Source organism: Strongylocentrotus purpuratus, unplaced genomic scaffold (assembly GCF_000002235.5).
Source record: "Strongylocentrotus purpuratus isolate Spur 01 unplaced genomic scaffold, Spur_5.0 spur5_scaffold_5, whole genome shotgun sequence".
NCBI lineage: Eukaryota > Metazoa > Echinodermata > Echinoidea > Camarodonta > Strongylocentrotidae > Strongylocentrotus > Strongylocentrotus purpuratus.
The window spans coordinates 31,171,008-31,189,622 of NW_022145611.1; the positions used below are offsets into that span (position 1 = coordinate 31,171,008).

Consider the following 18,615-nt stretch of genomic DNA (forward strand, 5'->3'; position numbering starts at 1 on the left):
CGTTAGTTGACAAGACAAGAACTCGGCCGTCCTGTGTCCAGACACGTTTCGCACGCTTCTCCTTGATTTTGTTGACACAGGCACCGACTATCTCCTGTCTTGATGAAGTTAGATCCTCTTTGATGTATATTTTGGATCCTCGAAGTTTCGACTTGGCTTGGTAGACCAACATCCTCATGTTGTAGCGGACAAACTTCACTATCACAGCTCTCGGACGATTTTCTGAGCCACGGGATTGGCCATTTTCTGGTCGTGGGCGAGGTGTCACTCGATGACTTCTGTCCAGTTCTGTAGGCATGAGGTCAAGATCCAACTTATCTTTGAAAAAATTGAGGGCAATTTTATCAGTATTTTCGTTTTGAGATTCTGGTATTCCGTATATCCGTAACGAGTTGCGTCTAGTATATTGTTCAAGGGATTCAGTTGCGGTCTTTTCCCTGTCAAGGCATTGTTCGAGTTTCACCATTTTGTCTTTCACGTCTCTCACCTCTCTCTTTTTGCTTTCAAGTTCAAGTAGCAGTCCATCATGCACATTTTGTGAGATTTTTTCTTCGAGTCTCTTACACACAGTTTCATATACAGAGTCAACGATCTGATCAATCACAGGGCCTGACAATAGTACCTTTGTGATTTCCTTACATATCACGTCTTTTAGTTCACTACTCACGCATTGTTCTTTCACGGGTGAGTGACCAGCTGAGTGACCAGCAGACTGACCATCTGGACTGGCGTCGACTTGACCGTCTCTATCGTGGGTTTCGTCGCCTGAGAGTTCGGCTAGATCTTCAGCTCGACTCCGTGTCTGTATACACTCTCTATTTCTTCCCTTCTTCCTGTCCTTTTTACTCAACATTTTTCAAAAATTCGTGTTCCTAAGAAGTCCACAGCTCCAATAATGGTGCCCAATGTAACAAATATCACCAGCACAGGTAGGTATAGCACAATGAAATCTCGAATATAGCGGTAAAAAGTGAAATTTAAAAGGTTTCTTTGCGTTACTCTTTGCGTTGCTCACCGTCGTCAAGTAGCATGCTTTTTCCCTTTCCCTTCCCTTCCTTATCTCTCTTTTAGGTTTGCTGGGGGGGGGGGGGGGAGGGTGGGGCAAGGTCATTTTGGTCCCCATCCCGCTCCACACATTGTTGGCGGTTTTAGCCGCAACTGATATCGCTTCTTTTCTCCCTTTTCTTTCTTTCTTCATGTTTTTTGTTCCCTTTTAGCTCTCCTCTTTTCCTTTTCCTTCTTCTCTCTTTTTTTTTAGCGGGGACGGGGGGGGGGGGGGGGGGGGGGAGGCTAGGGCCTTGTTGGCGGGAAAATTGCAACTGATATCCCCTTCTTTTCTTCTTCCTCTTTTGTCCTTCCCTTTATCTCCTCTTTTCTTTTTTCTTTCCCTTTCCTTCCTTCTCTTTTATTTTTTGATTGGGGGGGGGGGGGGGGGAGGCAACAGCCTGGGAGGCAAGTCCTTTTGCCCCCCCCCCGATCTCCTTCTTCCCTCTTTTCTTTTCTTCTTCCTCTTCTTTTTTTCCTTTCTCTCCTCTTTCTCTTTCCCTTCTTTTCCTTCTCTCTCTCTCCTTTTTTTTTTGCGGGGGGGGGGGGGGGGAGGCCAAGGCCCGCCTCGGCCTCCCCCTGGATCCGCGCCTGGAGTACGGTAAGCTTCTTTTGTATGTGAAAGGAAGTGTGCTATTAAGTCTTGACCGTAGTTCTTCATACATGTAGCTGAATGCAATGTTGTTAAATGTAATTTACGAAAAGGAGGAAAGCCAAAAAATGGAAAGCCAAAATAATAATGATCTTGACATAAAAGGGGAAGGGGCAATTTTACAAATTAATAGGGGCACTCGTCAAAGTAAAAGGGTTTTTTTTTTCTATCTACAAAGGGGCACTTCTTACAAGGTTGAAAGGGCACTTTTTCTATGTAAAAAGAAGCACTTTTGGGGGTACTTTAAAATAGGGGGGGTGCACTGTACCGCTGTAACACAAAAACAGTTGACCACTCACTTATTCTATTCATTGTCGGCTTGCACCGTCAATTTTACATCTAAAAAAAAAAGGGAAAAAAGACGGGCCCCCACCCCTGGGAGAAAAAAGTCTCAAAAAAGATTACCACAATTTTACCTTTTTATTTTTTGCTCAAGGGGGGGGGGGGGGGGGGAGGTTGTTGAGTAAAACAAAAATAGTGCTCGATACCCCCACCCCCCACACACTTATGCGCCGCTGAATATTTTTTCATAAATTGGGCCCTCTCCCTCACCACCGGCTGGATCCGCCCCTGTCGTGTAGCCAGTGGCTTAGATCCTTAGGGGAGACCGGGGACAATATTATTGTAACACCTTTTTCCAATTCTGAAATAAAATTCTGACATTTCAACTTTATTACAGTTATAATTATAGGCTACTTGCTTAAAGGTATATGAAATGAAAGATGCATTTCTTGGCTTGAAATATGACTAGGTTTGAGTTAAGTGAAACAAGTTATTATCAAGCCATTATCATTTCAATACCGGTAGGCAAGTGTTACAATTGCCCCACAACACGAGGCAATTGTAACACACCCATGGGGCAATTCTAACCGAATACAGTTGTACCTACAAATCATATATCCATCAGCAAAACAGATTTTTTTTTTTCCCCAAAGATTATGCGCTGGATAGATTTCCATCAATTAAACACTAATTTAAAGAACCCCAATACAAACAAAGGTAATAACAATTATGTCTATGACATATTGCTTGACTCATCTAAATTATATTTTTTCCAGTTACGTGGGGAAAATTATAACGTTTTTACATTAGCTCCCTAGGAGGGCGGCCATACTTTTCATTTTTTGCATCCTTGCATTAAATTTCGTCCTTGAAACTTCGCCTTATACAGGGCCTAAAATCTCATTTTGTTGACCATATAAAAATGACAGTGATAGCACAAGCACATATTTGTCCAGATTTTTATTTTATTTTTTATTTTAGGTAATTGAAGATTTTACTCCCGTGCTAAAAACCCGTTGTCTTGAACTCGTATTGCATCACGTGCATAAAATATATCATAGTAGGTCGAATCATTATATTCCTTCCAACTTCGATCTTGTTACTGACTCACATGATTATAATACAAGAAATAGCCGATTCAACTTTAACTTGCCAGAAAGAGTAGGTAGTATTTGTAGTTCGTTTTATTCCGGTGGCATACAACATTTGGAATTCCCTTCCTAATGATAATTATAAAGAAATAGACAACTTTGCTTATTTTAAGAGGAAATTAAAAGAATATTTAATACTTGAGAGTCGAAGAAGATCGAAGCGAATGACATGTTATATGATTGAAATTTTTATTCTTCTGCGGATACCTTTTCATTTTGTATATTATGTTTTTTTACGTAATATAAAGTTCTACATTATTCATCATTATTTTCCTCTTCCTCCTAGCTTCTCCTCTTTTTATTCTTCTCCTTCTTATTTTCTTCTTGTACTTATAATCATTTCTATCATCAGTTCAATGTTGTTATTATCATTATCATCATTATTATCTTTAATAATTTTATTTTTATTTTTCTTATCGGTCTGTAAATATTACTATTTCAACTTATTTATTATTTACATGTCTGTAGGGGACCCCACTGGAAATAACTTGGCTCTCGAGGGTTATCCTGTTCAAGCTGACTTAATTTTGACCTGTTATTCTTGTATATTGTTGTATGTTGGAAGCTGTGCAGGGCGTATATGCATAGCGCATTTCTACTATAGGGGTGGGAGCCGCTGTTACATTTGCCCCTTGTTACTTTTATTCCCTTGAACATAAGACCCCCTGAACAATAAGTTTTATGTAAGGATCTACAACACTATCGGTAGCTAGGGCAACGCCCTTTGTCCCCGGCGAGGGTCAAATGGCAGGCTACATTCAGAGTAAGCTTCCTTTGTATGTGACAGGAAGTGTGCCATTAATCCTTGACCGTGGCTCTTCATACATGTAGCTGAATGCAATGTTGTAACAGATGATTTACAAAAATGAGGAAAGTCAAAAAAGCAATGTGTAATCAAAGTGTAATTGTTTGTGACCTTTTTCAAGCTGCCAATGACGTAAAACATATCAGCCAATTCCAGGAACTCTCGTGGGGGGAGGGGGAATGACGCCCCTCGCACTCTCATGGATAATGACGGAATAAAATACATAGTATAACGACATTTATAGTAACGAATGAGCTGGTGAACATAATTCTAATTGGTACTGCCTTGTAATGTAAAAGTATCACAACATACTTAGTTATGTTAGCCCTCCTTTAAGTTTTCTAATATTTTTTTAATATTTATTTACAACTAAGGAATACCCCTTCCTTTGTCGTTCATCACCTTTTTTTTCCTTCTCACCGAGGATTAAATCCGAAAGTGCGTTTCGGGAAGTGAACTGATTTTTTCATTTTCAAACAGTCTAAAATTAAACTAGAGACACACACCGCAATTAAAAATATATAAGAGATACAGAATGCGTAATCTTCGCTCTCGGGCCCCCTCGTCCCCGTTGTCTTCGTTCAACCCCTCGTTCAACCCCCCCCCCCTCACTTTAGCAGTCACGCAAACACACATTGGCAAATTATTATTCAATAAAACCTCGTCCCCGTTGTCTTCGTTCAACCCCCCCCCCCCCCCCCCCCCCCCCAGCGAGCAATCATGCCTTGAGCCGTAATGCATGGCCGTCTAGAGGCAATTTTTTTGTTGGGGAACGGGGTAAAATGCAATAAATTATTGAACATTTATTGCATTTTCTTTGTGTTTTTTTAATTTATGGAAACTGCCTCCTACCCTAGCCCCCGCTGCGTACAGTCCTGGTTCAGTGACAAAGCAATGGCCTCGTAACTGTGAGGCCCCAGGATCAAAACCGTGTCGATGTGCTATATTAGTGCCCTTTTGTGGGGCATTAATCCTCATTACAGTCATTTATGACTTAATGGCGTAGGTCCCCTAGTTGATAAGCATAGTAACATACACATGCTTTAGCAGTCATGCAAACACACATTGGCAAATTATTATTCAATAAAATCTGAGTATGTATACTATTATCTAGATCTATTATTTTTAAATTATTTTTTAAATAATTCCATAAATTGGGGTAAAAACAAAAATATTCTACCTATATGAGCGACAGTGTATGTGCTAGCTTAATATCTAAATAAGATGTAAAATTGTTGACGTGATTGTTTTCCCCTATATTCAACTCCCATATGGTATTATTCTGTAAATACAAAAATTGAAGAACGTGTTTACTTGTGCGATAATAATTGTCTTGGAACTTTAATTATACTCCCCCTCTTTCTCTATCTCTTCCTTGTGTTGCTATATATGCCACTGTATTTGCTAGCTTACGATCTAAATGAGATGTAAAACTGTTGAAATGATATATTTGTTTCTAATTAAATCCTCAGACGGACGTCCACCGGCGATGGATGCCTGGAATACTGCAGGTAAGTAGATTTAACATAGTCTGTTTTTCTCATTTTGATAAATGCCTGCTGTCAGCCGTGAGGATTTTTTCAATAATAAACTATTGCGATGCTAAACTGCCTAAAGAAGGGGGAAAGCTTTGAGTAGGGATGAATATTCCGTTCCCTGAAGCTGTACGGATAATTGTAAGAATTTGAAGGTCGAGGAATCAATCTATATAATGGGTGTCAAATAGAATGTTCGCATTCACAGGATAACAATAATATATTCTGCAGGTCATTGATCATTTTATGTTAAAGGCCTAATTGGGTTATACTTTTAATTAAAGATAAGCCCTACGATCTAATGCGCTTTTTTCGTTTGCCATTTTAAGTAAAAAAAATGATATAATTTCTAGTTGTGCATTTAAATCTTAAACGAGAGGAATAATAAAATTCCCTTATAAAAAATAATGTTCCTACATACAATCATGTAGCTCCATAAATATATTCTGCATCTAATCATATCGTTTAGTCATAATTACCGTCAAGTTTCCTTTGACATATTCTATCTATTTTATTCATTCTTTCATTTGACATTTCGTTTTAGCCGCACCATTGTTAAGTTTTCATTTTATCACGGTGTACAGTCACACGACCAGGCGCGCGACTGGGCCTTTAAATTCACGAGGCCCATTTATATGCACGTGCTGGAATGCATGTAAGCATAATATTCGGTGGTTTAGGAGGAATGATCATATTGCGAATTGTCGATGAAATTTATACGATACGGGTAAAACCGCTGGCGTCACAGGTCACCTGTGGCATCTATATACGGATATCGTGGTGAATTGCAAATGTTCAATCCGGCGCTAATAGCTATCATCCTGACATCTCAATATCAAGTGAAGTCACAGTGATTTCATTAATGGTCTATAATTCCTTTTCATCAGGGTTTCATTATTTCCTCATCATCACTGCATTTCGTTAATTAAAGTTAGATATGGATGATGATAACCTTACAAGTTCTATCATGTCAATTCTTAGAAGTATCACTTTTGATGACGAAAGATATGTTTTCCAAATTGTTTAAATTGATGAATTTTGATTAACGGAACAGTTTGAAAGATATGGTACTGATCACCTTTTATGGCCGTTTTGGTTTCATGAAAGCCATAAAATAAAAAGACATTTGTATTGTCTTAGCTTAACACTCCATTATGAGTATCGTGATGTACATGAGGTATATCGCATCATATAAAAATTGAATATTTTGGCTTAGCAAGTTTCTTCACGAAGCCAAATTTGGTTGTTTGGACTTTCTCTATGTGCTCTTACACAAGTCTCTTTTCTTCGTGATAGTTTTAATATAACCGTGAATAGGTGTAGAGGTGTTGTGGTCACCCGACTGCAGATCACAAAGGACGGAATTCAAATTTTCAACGCTAACGTTCTTTGGCAATATACGTTAATCTACATTTACCACTCTACACCCAGGTATAAAACGACGCCAGGCTCGAATGTTCCTCAGGGAGTGGAGAATGTGTATACATTTATTGCGGGCAAGCCTGAACCTGATGACCGAGGTACATCTGTAAAGCGCTTAGAGACACCGTTGATGTATCAAGCGCTAGACAAAAGTAAAATATTATTATCATTATTAATAGTACATTATGATGCTTCAACACTCCTGGAGCGAATAAGCACATAATCACATTTACTACCACGATGATGCGCAGACAAATTCTCTTCAGTCATGTCTTATGTATCCATCATATCATATTATGCTATACCCATGATGAATAATCAGGTAAAATCTCATTGTATCAACTGCGATCAACATCGACCGATGAATATACCACGTTCACAACCACACTGTAATAAACCGAGATAGTATATATGTCCCGATTGAAAACAATATATCATTGACATATCCGTGCCGCAGAAAGTGCGAAATCATTGATTCCTATCACTGCTGGTGATAATATCAATTCATTTGGTGTGAGGTGATGTGTAAACCCAAACCATCCCCAAGGGGGTACACGCTTGGTGGAAAACCCCGCGACTCATGAAATGATGTCTGTGTTATGGTAGATCGACGGGGGAAGGTTAAAATGACACCCAAGGGTTCGTTCAGATATGATGCGGTAAAACAGCAGCGGTTTTTATGTTGACGTAAAATGTAATTACTTCACATTTGTATGTATCTAAAAACAGATCCCAATAAATGCGCGCGAGCCTTTTGCTGCGCGCAGTTACCATTCATTACCACATCTATACACTAGAAAAGAAAAACCGCGGCGGCTTTCTTGCGGTGCCATACCTAAACAAGCCCTTATTGCATGAATGAGGGATTGGTACTGTATATTTGTGCATGAACATTGGCATAGCGTGGGTTCAGCCAATTGGAAACTATTATAGGGGCCGGGAGGAGGAAGGGGGTGGAGGCGATGAATTAAATGCGAATTAAAAAAGCCCATCGAATGAGGGTAGTGTAGATGTTAAGGTGGTATCAGTCTCTTTAACTTTCTATTTCCTTTTTCTTCTTCTGCTCTATTTCAGTTTTTCGAGGAGAGGGGGCATATGAGGTGGAAAGTACCCTACGCCCCCGTAGCTATGCCACTGTGCATGGCGCTTAATAATCATAACAATTATTCCCTAATTCGCAACTCAAACGTGAATAAATTATTTTCAATTTCGCCTCCCTATCCTATATAGCTTAATCTGTAAAACAATACACATGTTAATAATACATAATATACCAGTTTCCTGGGGAGCACCAAGCTTCGACGGCAAGACATTGCTATGCCATATAGCTCCCCATGTCAGTTTGAGGATTGGAATATTGCTCTTGAATTTTTTCAACAAGGTGACTTTATGTTCAGTTTTGACCTTAAGTCTGGATACCATCATTTTGATATTTTTAAGGAACATTGCAAATATCTAAGCTTTAGTTGGGAGATCAGAAAGGTAGTTAAATACTTTTCTTTCCAGGTTTTGCCGTTTGGTTTATCGATAGCTCCGTATATATTCACTAAATGTATCCGACCTCTTGCCAGACATTGGAGGAAGAAAGGGTATTTTATTATTGTTTTCCTTGATGACGGTTGGTGTAGATGTGATTCTTTGCGTTCATGCAAGTTAGTATTAAGTAGTGTCAAAGATGATTTGTTAGCCGCAGGATTTGTGCCTAATATTGAGAAGTCTGTTTGGACCCCCACAACCAAGTTGAATTGGTTGGGTATGATTTGGGATTCAGAGGCAGGAGCTATTAGAGTGATTGAACGCCGAATCTCTGATATTTTTGAATGTATTGATAGGCTGTCTTTGAAATTTCCATTGGTTTCCACTGTGCATGGCGCTTAATAATCATAACAAATCGTTATAGGTGATGACAATGGTATCAGGGTCATGGTCGGTTGGTTCATTGAACAGTTTGAATATAACATAATGATCAAAGTGTACATTCATGCATCGTTAATTATAATTATCTTCATGATGGAAACATATGGCAGAGTACATAAGAATAGCAATTGCTTTTTCTTAGTATGTAAACCTAAGAAAAAGCATTCGCTAGTATTTTGTATCGCGGTACCCTGTTTATGTGACATGTGAAAGGGGAAACAAAATAAAGCACAGAAAAACATAATTTTATAGGTTTTAACACGGTTTAAGTACAGTAATTGGCCATTATTCTTACTGCAAGTAATCGTCTATTTTCCTTCAGAATTCAGCTTTCCAATCTCCCAGTATGCATGGACGTATTGTAATATCATGTGATTATTTATAGAGCTAATGTATACTAGAAATATATCGTGCAGCCAAAAAATGAAACCCAAATTACATTATATACATAAACTCTAGCTGTATAACAACATCACTCATTGATTTCCTCATGAACTTTTTTTTTGGTACAATAATTCGCAAGATTAGTCAGATTGTTTATGCGTATGTAATTGAGATGGTTATGTAGATGTGTTTCAAGAGAAAGAGCTTTTCAGCCCAATTATTTTTTTATTAATCGCTAGTTTTTATCATCACCAGACTCGTGTAAATGTTGGTGAAATATAGTTTAACCCTTGCAAGCAATGTGAGCAGGATGGAATAAATTGATTGCTTCTTCATTTTAATCACGACCAAATCTCGCTCAAGGCATGCAGCCGAGTCTGACGTTGACACGTGTTATTAGAAAACTCATCAAATAAATTGTTGGTGTGAAAGTTAAAGAAAAGGGTGTTTATGATGGTGACCTTGGATGTTACCTAGATGAATGGTTGATTGCCCCACCCCCATTTCCAGACGTCTGTGAATTTAATCCCCCACCCCTACTACAAACATAAATGCCTGTCTATTGATATAGGTCAATCTCCGAATTAACTTTTTTTTCATGAGGTAAAATTTTTGATGGCACAAAACAGACAGACGCCGAATCAAACGATTTGCCTGTACGAACAGTACCTGTCTAGATGTACCTACAGTGTATAGTATACAGTACATCCGAAATCAAAGAAGATTGCGGTAAACCTATAGGATCTAGACAATTGCGCTTGTAAAGGAGAAGTACTAAATCACCCCTCTCTAATTCCCACAAACACAAATAAAAAATAGCATTGTGCTACATTCGAGTATACAGTGCGTCCCACAAAAAAACTATACACTTTAGAAATGGCTGCTGAATAAAAAAAAAATATGATTCTGGGGGGGGGGGGGGGGATTTTATATGTATGGAAAGCTCATAAACTCAACTTTCATATGGCACCAAAAAGTCCAAAAATAATTCATGCTTGGGTGAGCACTGCTCACTTTCGTAAAAGGTATGAAAATTAGGTTGCGCAGGAATTTGCCTTCCAATTGTGAGAGGTAAATCCTTTGGAGCTTTCAAAATCGAGGGTGATATGATACAGTCATGATCTGCTGAGTGAATTTCATGGTTTATTAAACAAAACTTTTGTGCATGAGTGAACAGGAATTTCATTTTTTATTGTAGCATTGTAACTTTCCCTGGCATATTGCTCTGATTGTCTCATTTTCGCTCGCGTGAACATTGCCAGCACAAACCACTGACCTCTACCTCCTACACGGATCATCGCACATTCCCATTCACTATACGTTACGTACTAAAAGGCTGTATTGTCTGACCGTTCATGAATATTCATGTTTTTGCTAGACTCGGCAAAATGTTTGCTTTTACTAAATGGAAAAATTACGGTGGGGGGTTGGATGAAATGGACAAAACGAAATAGGCAGAAGTGATCTATGATAATTCATGCTTTTTATGTTTCGTGTGCTCGACCTATAATCTTCAAATCGCTTGGTAAACTGAGTCCAAAGTTAGACTTGTTTCACATGTGTATTATAGGCAATGACGAGCTTGCAACCTATTTTGAAAAATTACGGTGGGTGAACTTTCAAAAGTCAATGAGACATGAGGGCTCCAATGAAAGAGCTAGTGATAACGTACGTCGGGGTGGATGTGCTTTTCGTTTAAACACAAAATGAATTTTTAACGATTTTTTAAAAAACGTCCATAGGCTAACATGTTAGCCTGCTGAATCTGACCATGCTCTGACGATAGGGGGCGTTGTGAAATGAGACTAAACGGAGCCATATGTAGACTCAGTGGTGTGTTCATGGGAGTCAGGATGGGGTGACGGTACATGTTGTAATTTCCATGTTGCAAACTGTTATTTTTTTACATCTGTGACTTTGAATAAAAACCTTCACCCCACATTTCAGTTATTGTAAGATTAGTTGAACATCTCATTGATTTACTTAATAACCAGATGGGGATTATGTAAATTGATTATTCAAATACGGTTTGTTGAAAAAAGAAATGTCACAGATGTTGGCTACTTATTCTTCAGGTTACCCATTCACCATTTACAGAAACTCAAGTGCTAAAATGACTGGTTGGTTGATAGATTGAGTGATTGACTGACTTATTGATTAATTATGATTGATTTATTGAATTATTAAATTGATTGAAATACTGAATGGTGATTGAATGCTTGATTGATTAATTGATTGACCGATTGACTGATATCGTTCATTGTTGATTAAGTGATTGATAGCTGAATGTTGATTGTCTAATGACTTGTCAAGATATGCACAAGCACACCCAGGCAGAGAGAGAGAGAGAGAGAGAAAGAAGGGGGAGGGGCATACATGTCCTCTAGACCCTAATCCCATCTACCCAATAAAGTCCTACCCTACATTTCACCTCCCCTGCACCATGTACCATCACCCCGTCCTGACCCCCATGAACACCACTGAATCTACCATGGAAAGTGACATTGCTATACGGTAATAACAAATGCAATTCCTGTTCACTCATCAATGTTAATCCCATAAGCCACAAATTTCACTCAGCAAACCCAAACTCATCAAAATAATTGATCATAAATTGGTCATATTATCCTCAATTGCGTAAGCTCCAAAGGATTTACCTCTCACAAATTGGAAGGCTAATTCCTGCGCAACCTAATTTTTCATACCCTTTACGAAAGTGAGCAGTGCTCACCCAAGCATGAATTATTTTCGGACTTTTTGGTGTCGTATGAGAGTTGAGTTTATGAGCTTTCCATACATATAAAACTTTTCCCCCAGAATCATATTTTTTTTTTTATTCAGCAGCCATTTCAAAAGTGTATAGTTTTTTTTTGGGACGCACTGTATAGCTTGGCTTCAAGATTAACGAATTTTCAGCTTCTCAAGGAGAGTAAGTTTGGATGAATTTGAAATCAATAATAGACTAAGCCGTCTTTCCTTCCTCGGGCTCACAGACATACGGAGACGTATGCGATGGGATTGGCTCCTTTTCATTGTTGCCTGGAAGCGCTAGAAAATAACATTAATGTCACACGGGAATACATGCGCTGGTGTTTAAACAAACAAGCGAGAGGAAGAGAGAGATAGAGAGAGATGGATAGAGAGAGAGAGAGAGAGAGAGATCGGAAAGAGAGAGAGAGAGAGAGAGAGAGAGAGAGAAAGGGGGAGGAGATGCAATCTACATGTACACACAAACTAAAGTGTCGGGTAAATATTGAATTATGTCAGCAGTATAAAATTATTATCAGTTCCTTTCCTCACTTGATATCATAAAAGTAAGATGCGATTTATTGGACGTGATTTATTAAGCATTTGATAAAGAAGTAGGTACTATAAATCAATTTCTTTCACTTTTTCTTTTGAATTTAGACACGCCCCTATACACATTTCTGTATCTATGTATGATTATGTATGTACAGTGTATATGCTTCGCAGCAAACCCACGTTAATCACGTTAAGAATGGGAAGTTATCTCATCAAAGTATTCCGCAAATACAAAATTTGACTATGTATTTAGCATCGCATTTATAATACTTTCTTTTAAAATCAAACTATTTTGAATTGCTTTTATTTCTTTCTTGTCATTTCCTATCATTGGCGAGAGAAAGAAAAAAATCCCTAAGATAACTAAGACGGCAATCAGTTGTTGAGAGAGTGCAATACCAATTTATAATATGAATGTATAAGGTGATAAATAATAAAATGCCGAAATAAATTAAGGATATTGTGTGCTATCGACCGATAAACGTTTATACCAGGTATGCAACTACCTGTCCTCTATTCATTGAAAAACACCAAAACCAAGTATTTCAAAAGATCTTTCTGTCATCAAGGCTCCGTTATACGGAATGCATTACCCCCTTTTAACGTTTATCAACTCACTGGATTCATTCAAAAAACACTGCAAACTCCTTTCTCTCACATAGTTTAAAATAGTACTTACATGAATATTTCACCCCCCCCCCCCCCATTTATTTCAATATTTTTTTCTTGTTTAATTTTTGTGTTCATTATAACTTATGTATGTTTATATGTTTTGTAAATATGTTTTTGATTATGTTGATACAGGGCCCCTTGGTCGAGCAGTTTTTATAACTAAAAGGGCTACCCTGTCAAAATAAAACTACAAATAAATAAATAAATAATCCCCTCTATTCTACTATGAAGTAATGGTTGTAAACATGCATTCCATGAGTATTTTGTACTTGATGCTATATCGGATGGTATCATAATGTAATTCAATTTTGAAAGAACTCATTCTATATTTATATAGAAACAAGAAAAATGAAACAATATATTTAGAATCGTTGTGTTTGTATTAAATACATGACTCCGTTGTTAAGCATAAACATACGTCTTTTCAACGTGATTGACAAATCGATGAAGTTCTCAAATTTACCTCGTATTTTTTCTTCACTTTTATGATTTTTCTTCCACAACTGTATTGTCTTTTTTTATTTTTCTCTTGGTTGGAATTCTTCCCGATTGCTGTTTTCAGTATCTGATATTGATACTGTAATATCGTATATTAGGACGTACTTTGGAAACGCACTATTAGTTGTTCGTCTGATAAACGAAATTGTGTTTTGAGTTATATTTCTTGGGGAAAATAATAGCTGTCGATTCCTGATTATCATCAAAGTGTTTTTATAACTCCATACCCTATACATTCATTATACATAATGGCTACAAACAGTGTTTGTGGTAAAGACATGTTTAAATCAGTCTGTCAAAAAAGATTACTCTTCATTATAGAAAAAAAATGTAGATACGTGTTGAATCAGAGTAATTAAAGACGAGCGATCTTCCAAAACGGGTAATGCAACCGTACATTATATTTAATAACCAATGCAATAACACTTTCAAACTGCTTTCGACAGTGATGTTACTATAGTAACATAAAAACGCGATAATAAACTTGACAGACTCGTCAAACACATTTGAGAAACGAACAAGGAGATATGATATTGTATTTTCACGAATCTGCATTAATTAGCCATGTTAATTAAAACTGATAATACGTTGTGATGCGATAGCTTGTTTAATATAGTTGAATTTTCTGACTTCTAATTTCTTTCAGGATTTTTTGGAGGGTAATGAATTCGTGATCGACCCAGAGGGCGAGTACGTCTATCGATGGATGGTGAGTACGGGTCATCTTTTTCTTTCTCTCTACCCTCCCCCCTCCTTCTCTTTCTCTCTCTCTCTCTCGTTTTCTCTTTCTCTCTCCTTCTCTCTCCCCTCTCTCTCCCTTCTCTCTCCATTTCTCCCCACCAACCCATTCTCCTACCCACACCCACACACACACACACACACACACTCTCTCTCTCTCTCCCTCTTTCTCTCTATCTCTCTCTCTCTCTCCCTCCCTCTTTCTTTCTTTCTCTCCCTCTCCCTCTCTCCCCTCTCCCTTTTCCCCTACACACTTTCGCTATCTCTCTCTCTCTCTCTCAAGCAAACTTAATACGCAGTATCATGCTCCAACTATAAGATGCAATCAGATACACCCACTCCAGACTAAGGAACATGTCCTGTTTTCCTCCGAACAAAGTACTTGAATAATTTCTCCTTACCAACAGTGTTCAACCTCATATTTACCTTTTCATTTTCTTCTTCGAAAATGTGTATTTCACTGTCCGATGTCGATAATCAATATCCTGGCCATTAGTGTTTAATAATTTTCTCATTTCTATGTCTGTTTTCGTTATCCTTGAAATATTTTCGATTAAAATACGTTCCAGAAGTTAATGTTTTTATTCATATTCTGATGCTCAATAGTAACAACTTTTGTATCATATTTGTTATTGTTCGCTTTGTCCATGTGATACAATTATTACCATTTCCAGAATCTCATATTCTATATCATTCTGTTGAGAATCAGAAAGACGTTAGTATATTTGTATACGTATACACAGACCTAATGTCCTTCTACTTCTCAACAGACGACGTAGATATTCTTAGATTACCTTCATTTTACTGGTTGATTATCATTATATTGGCTAAATGTCAACGACAACAAAATGAGTAGACGAGGATGTATTTTATTTGAAATCGGAAATTTCTGCCCCTTCTTCGCCTCCTCTTTCATTTACAGGGCCTGGTAGCCTGTGCAGTGGCGTATAATGTGTGGATGATCGTCCTACGGGTGGCGTTTCATCATCATCTCACCAATCAGGTTAGCAAATCACTCAATTCAATTATGACAGTACTATTGCCCTCACGTGACTTCCATGAGCCCAATATTATGGAGGCCTTCCAGATGCGGGAAAGGTGCACGAACGGAAATTTCTTTGATTGACTCCAGTCATTTGTAAATCAGAGGAAATTCATTGAGGTTATTAGTTTCAAATTACTTTATTTGTGGTAAAGCTTCTGAGAAGATGTTACAAACTAAATCATAATTTCTATTAAAAATACTCAGTTGAGTTATGATAGTAATATCGCTCTCATATAAGCTCGAGATATGGAGGTCATCTAAACGTGGGAAGGGTGCACGAACGGAAATGTCTTTGATTGACTTTTTCGTGATTTAGCAAGGTCGTTTAAAATTAAATATACCACTCTAAGAGAAAGATTAATGAGATATTTTTGTACTCGTGGAGGTGATGAAGCCATTAAAGAAGCCATTAAAACCTAAAGTTATTTATGAAATTTGCAAAACAAAGTTGAGCATAAATATAAGAACTTGAATTATAATGTATGGTAGCTCAGTGGTGAAGCAGTGGATGTCCAAAGTTCGAAAACAAGTTTAAGTACTAGTGTCCTTTGTACTGATCTATTAATCTAAAATCAACACGTTCCTTGGGGAGGATTTGAAGCTGTAGATTCCCTTGTTGCTTACATGTATATAGCCAAAGTAAGATAAAACATATTGAAGAAAAAAAACACATCAAAACACATCATTATGAATAATTATGCACGTAATGCTGTTTAAAATGAGAGATAGCTATGAATCAAGGCATTGGTAAAGATATTCTGATAAGCACATTATTCATGATGGGCGAAGATGCTAAAATACCACGGTTTGCCGCAAGGACATGCTTGAAAAGCAAGACGCCATTTCAATGTCAGAATAAGAAGAGGGAAAAAAGAAGAAGAAGAAGAAGAAGAAGAAGAAGAAGAAGAAGAAGAAGAAGAAGAAGAAGAAGAAGAAGAAGAAGAAAAAAAGAAGAAGAAGAAGATACTTGATACTTGATGAGGAAATCCCTGAAGCAGCTTTTTCAAGCTACTGGTATGGGATGTGTTGTGACAGCAGGTGAAGATGCAGAAACGGTACACAAAAGGGTAGTACAGTTTCTATATATAAAAACGTAGAAGAAGAAGAAGAAGGAGAAGGAGAAGAAAAAGAAGGAAAAACCTGTCATCTGGCGATGTTGACCTTCTGTAGAGTTAGTATCCAGTTTCACTGTAAATAGCTAGTGCACTTCACTCGGAGCCCCTCACTTCCTGATCATACAAATTACAGAGCCTGGTATTTGAATATCGGGGAGTAGTGATGGAGATCTAAACTAAAGGCACGAAGAACAAGAGTAGGAATTTTGTTTTAGACACGTTTCTCATGTTAATGTATAAACCTGACACGCGACCGTTTATGTATTCATGTAGCTTAGATCATAGTATTTGATTTATATTATACAAGGCGTGTAGAGGAGGTTAGAAATGGGTCGAGGCACGATACTGATGAAAAATAGATATCTGAGAAGTAAACAGCAACAACAATAACGAGAATTAACATTCCACACCCCATTTCATTTGCAGGTGTCTTTTGAGTCGAAGGTTTGAAGAGCTACGTTTTGGGTTGTTGCGTACCGCCAACTTGGGTTAGGCCCCCAATCATTCAGTCGTACATTATGAAAATATTTATGTTATACCTGTATGAATATTGTAATTACATTTTTGTTCATTAAAAACTCTTACCTGGAATTCAACTAGCTCATACTTGTTTGGACAGAATGATGCAGTATAAAACTTGAGGCTGAAAACAAAATGTAAATTTATTTAGATGCTAATTGGAATCCCCCTCCCACCTCCCCCGCTCATCTTCGAATCAGTATAGACCGACTTAAAACATTTGAACCATTGACAAGAATTTAATCCATCGTAAATTGATTCATACAATATGATAAACAATATAGAATATCCAATGACTATAAACCACTCAAACTGACAAATTGTTAAAACTTATTAGTTATCATGGCAAGCTTTCCTGTCATAGTTAGCTTTCTTGCTAACTTTGCTCAATCTGAAACACGTATAATTTGTTCTTTCTATGTTAAATCACTATTTTAAGGCAGCAATTATAATAATAATAATAATAATAATAATAATAATAATAATAACGTTTTATTTACCCAGGGTAGCCACTTCAGTTATGAAACTGTTCTTCCAGCGGGCCCTGCATAACATAATATGTTATTACTACCCTTCTCCAATCTAATATGCTGAGCGCCTAGCTAGAAGGCAGAAGGTCCCATTGTTATAAGTCTTTGGTATGACTCGGCCGGGGTTCGAACCCACGACCTCCCGTTCATGAAGCGGGCGCTCTATCCACTGAGCCGTTCAAGCTCTAGCTTATTAAAGAAGGCAGTCTCTTGGGTCTTCCGTCTTGTAGGATATAATCATTGTCTTAATAATTGTATTCAAGTTTTACCAAATAAAAACATTTCGTATCGGGGCTGCTTTATCCCCCCACCCACCCACCCAACCACCCACCCATCCACCATACGCCTATACAGTGGCGTACGCAGGATTTTTTCAAGGGGGGGGGGGGTTAAAATCGGGCCCGAAAAATTTGCTCCCGAAAATGTGAAAATCGCGCCGGCCGAAAAGTCGCTCAGTGGGGGTGGGGGGGGGGGGGGGGGGTAAGCGGACACTTTTTTTTTTTTTTTTTTTTTGAGTAAAAAAAAATTCGCAACGACTCAGCCAGCCGAAAAGTCGCTCAGTGGGGGGGGGGGGGAGGTAAGAGGACACTTTTGGGGGGGGGGGGGTTCCGTTGGGGGAGGGGGGTAAGGTCACCTTTTTTTAGGTCAGCCATTGGTATAATTTTTTATTGTTTTTATTTTAAAAAAATCAAAGGGGGGGGGGGGTTCACAAAAAACCATACACAAAACATATACATAAAAAAAAAACTTAAGGGGGTTTAACCCCCCCCCCCCCCTGCGTACGCGCCTGCGCCTATACATGTAACATGAGATTCGAAACAATAGTGTGATCTAAAAAGAAGGAGGTTTTTTTTGTTTTGTAATATTCTTTATTGTATTCACTCAATAAATAATATTAATTCATACAAATTGTAATATATAACATATTGAAACCAATTACAGAGTACAAAATACAGTAATCTCAATTATATTGAATGAATTAATATTGTTATAACCCCCCCCC

The 18,615-nt window shown here is 37.9% G+C and overlaps 1 protein-coding gene across 1 annotated transcript in view; it reads left to right on the forward strand.

Moving 5' to 3' along the window:
• The window catches only part of LOC115929614, a 34,618-nt gene extending 17,562 nt beyond the window's left edge, over nucleotides 1-17,056 (forward strand). Inside the window, exons 2-5 of the mRNA XM_030999169.1 lie at nucleotides 5,407-5,445; nucleotides 14,312-14,374; nucleotides 15,326-15,501; nucleotides 16,990-17,056. Coding sequence (XP_030855029.1) covers nucleotides 5,407-5,445; nucleotides 14,312-14,374; nucleotides 15,326-15,501; nucleotides 16,990-17,056 — 345 coding nt within the window. The remainder of the gene's footprint in view (nucleotides 1-5,406; nucleotides 5,446-14,311; nucleotides 14,375-15,325; nucleotides 15,502-16,989) is intronic.
• Nucleotides 17,057-18,615: the final 1,559 nt, after the last annotated feature.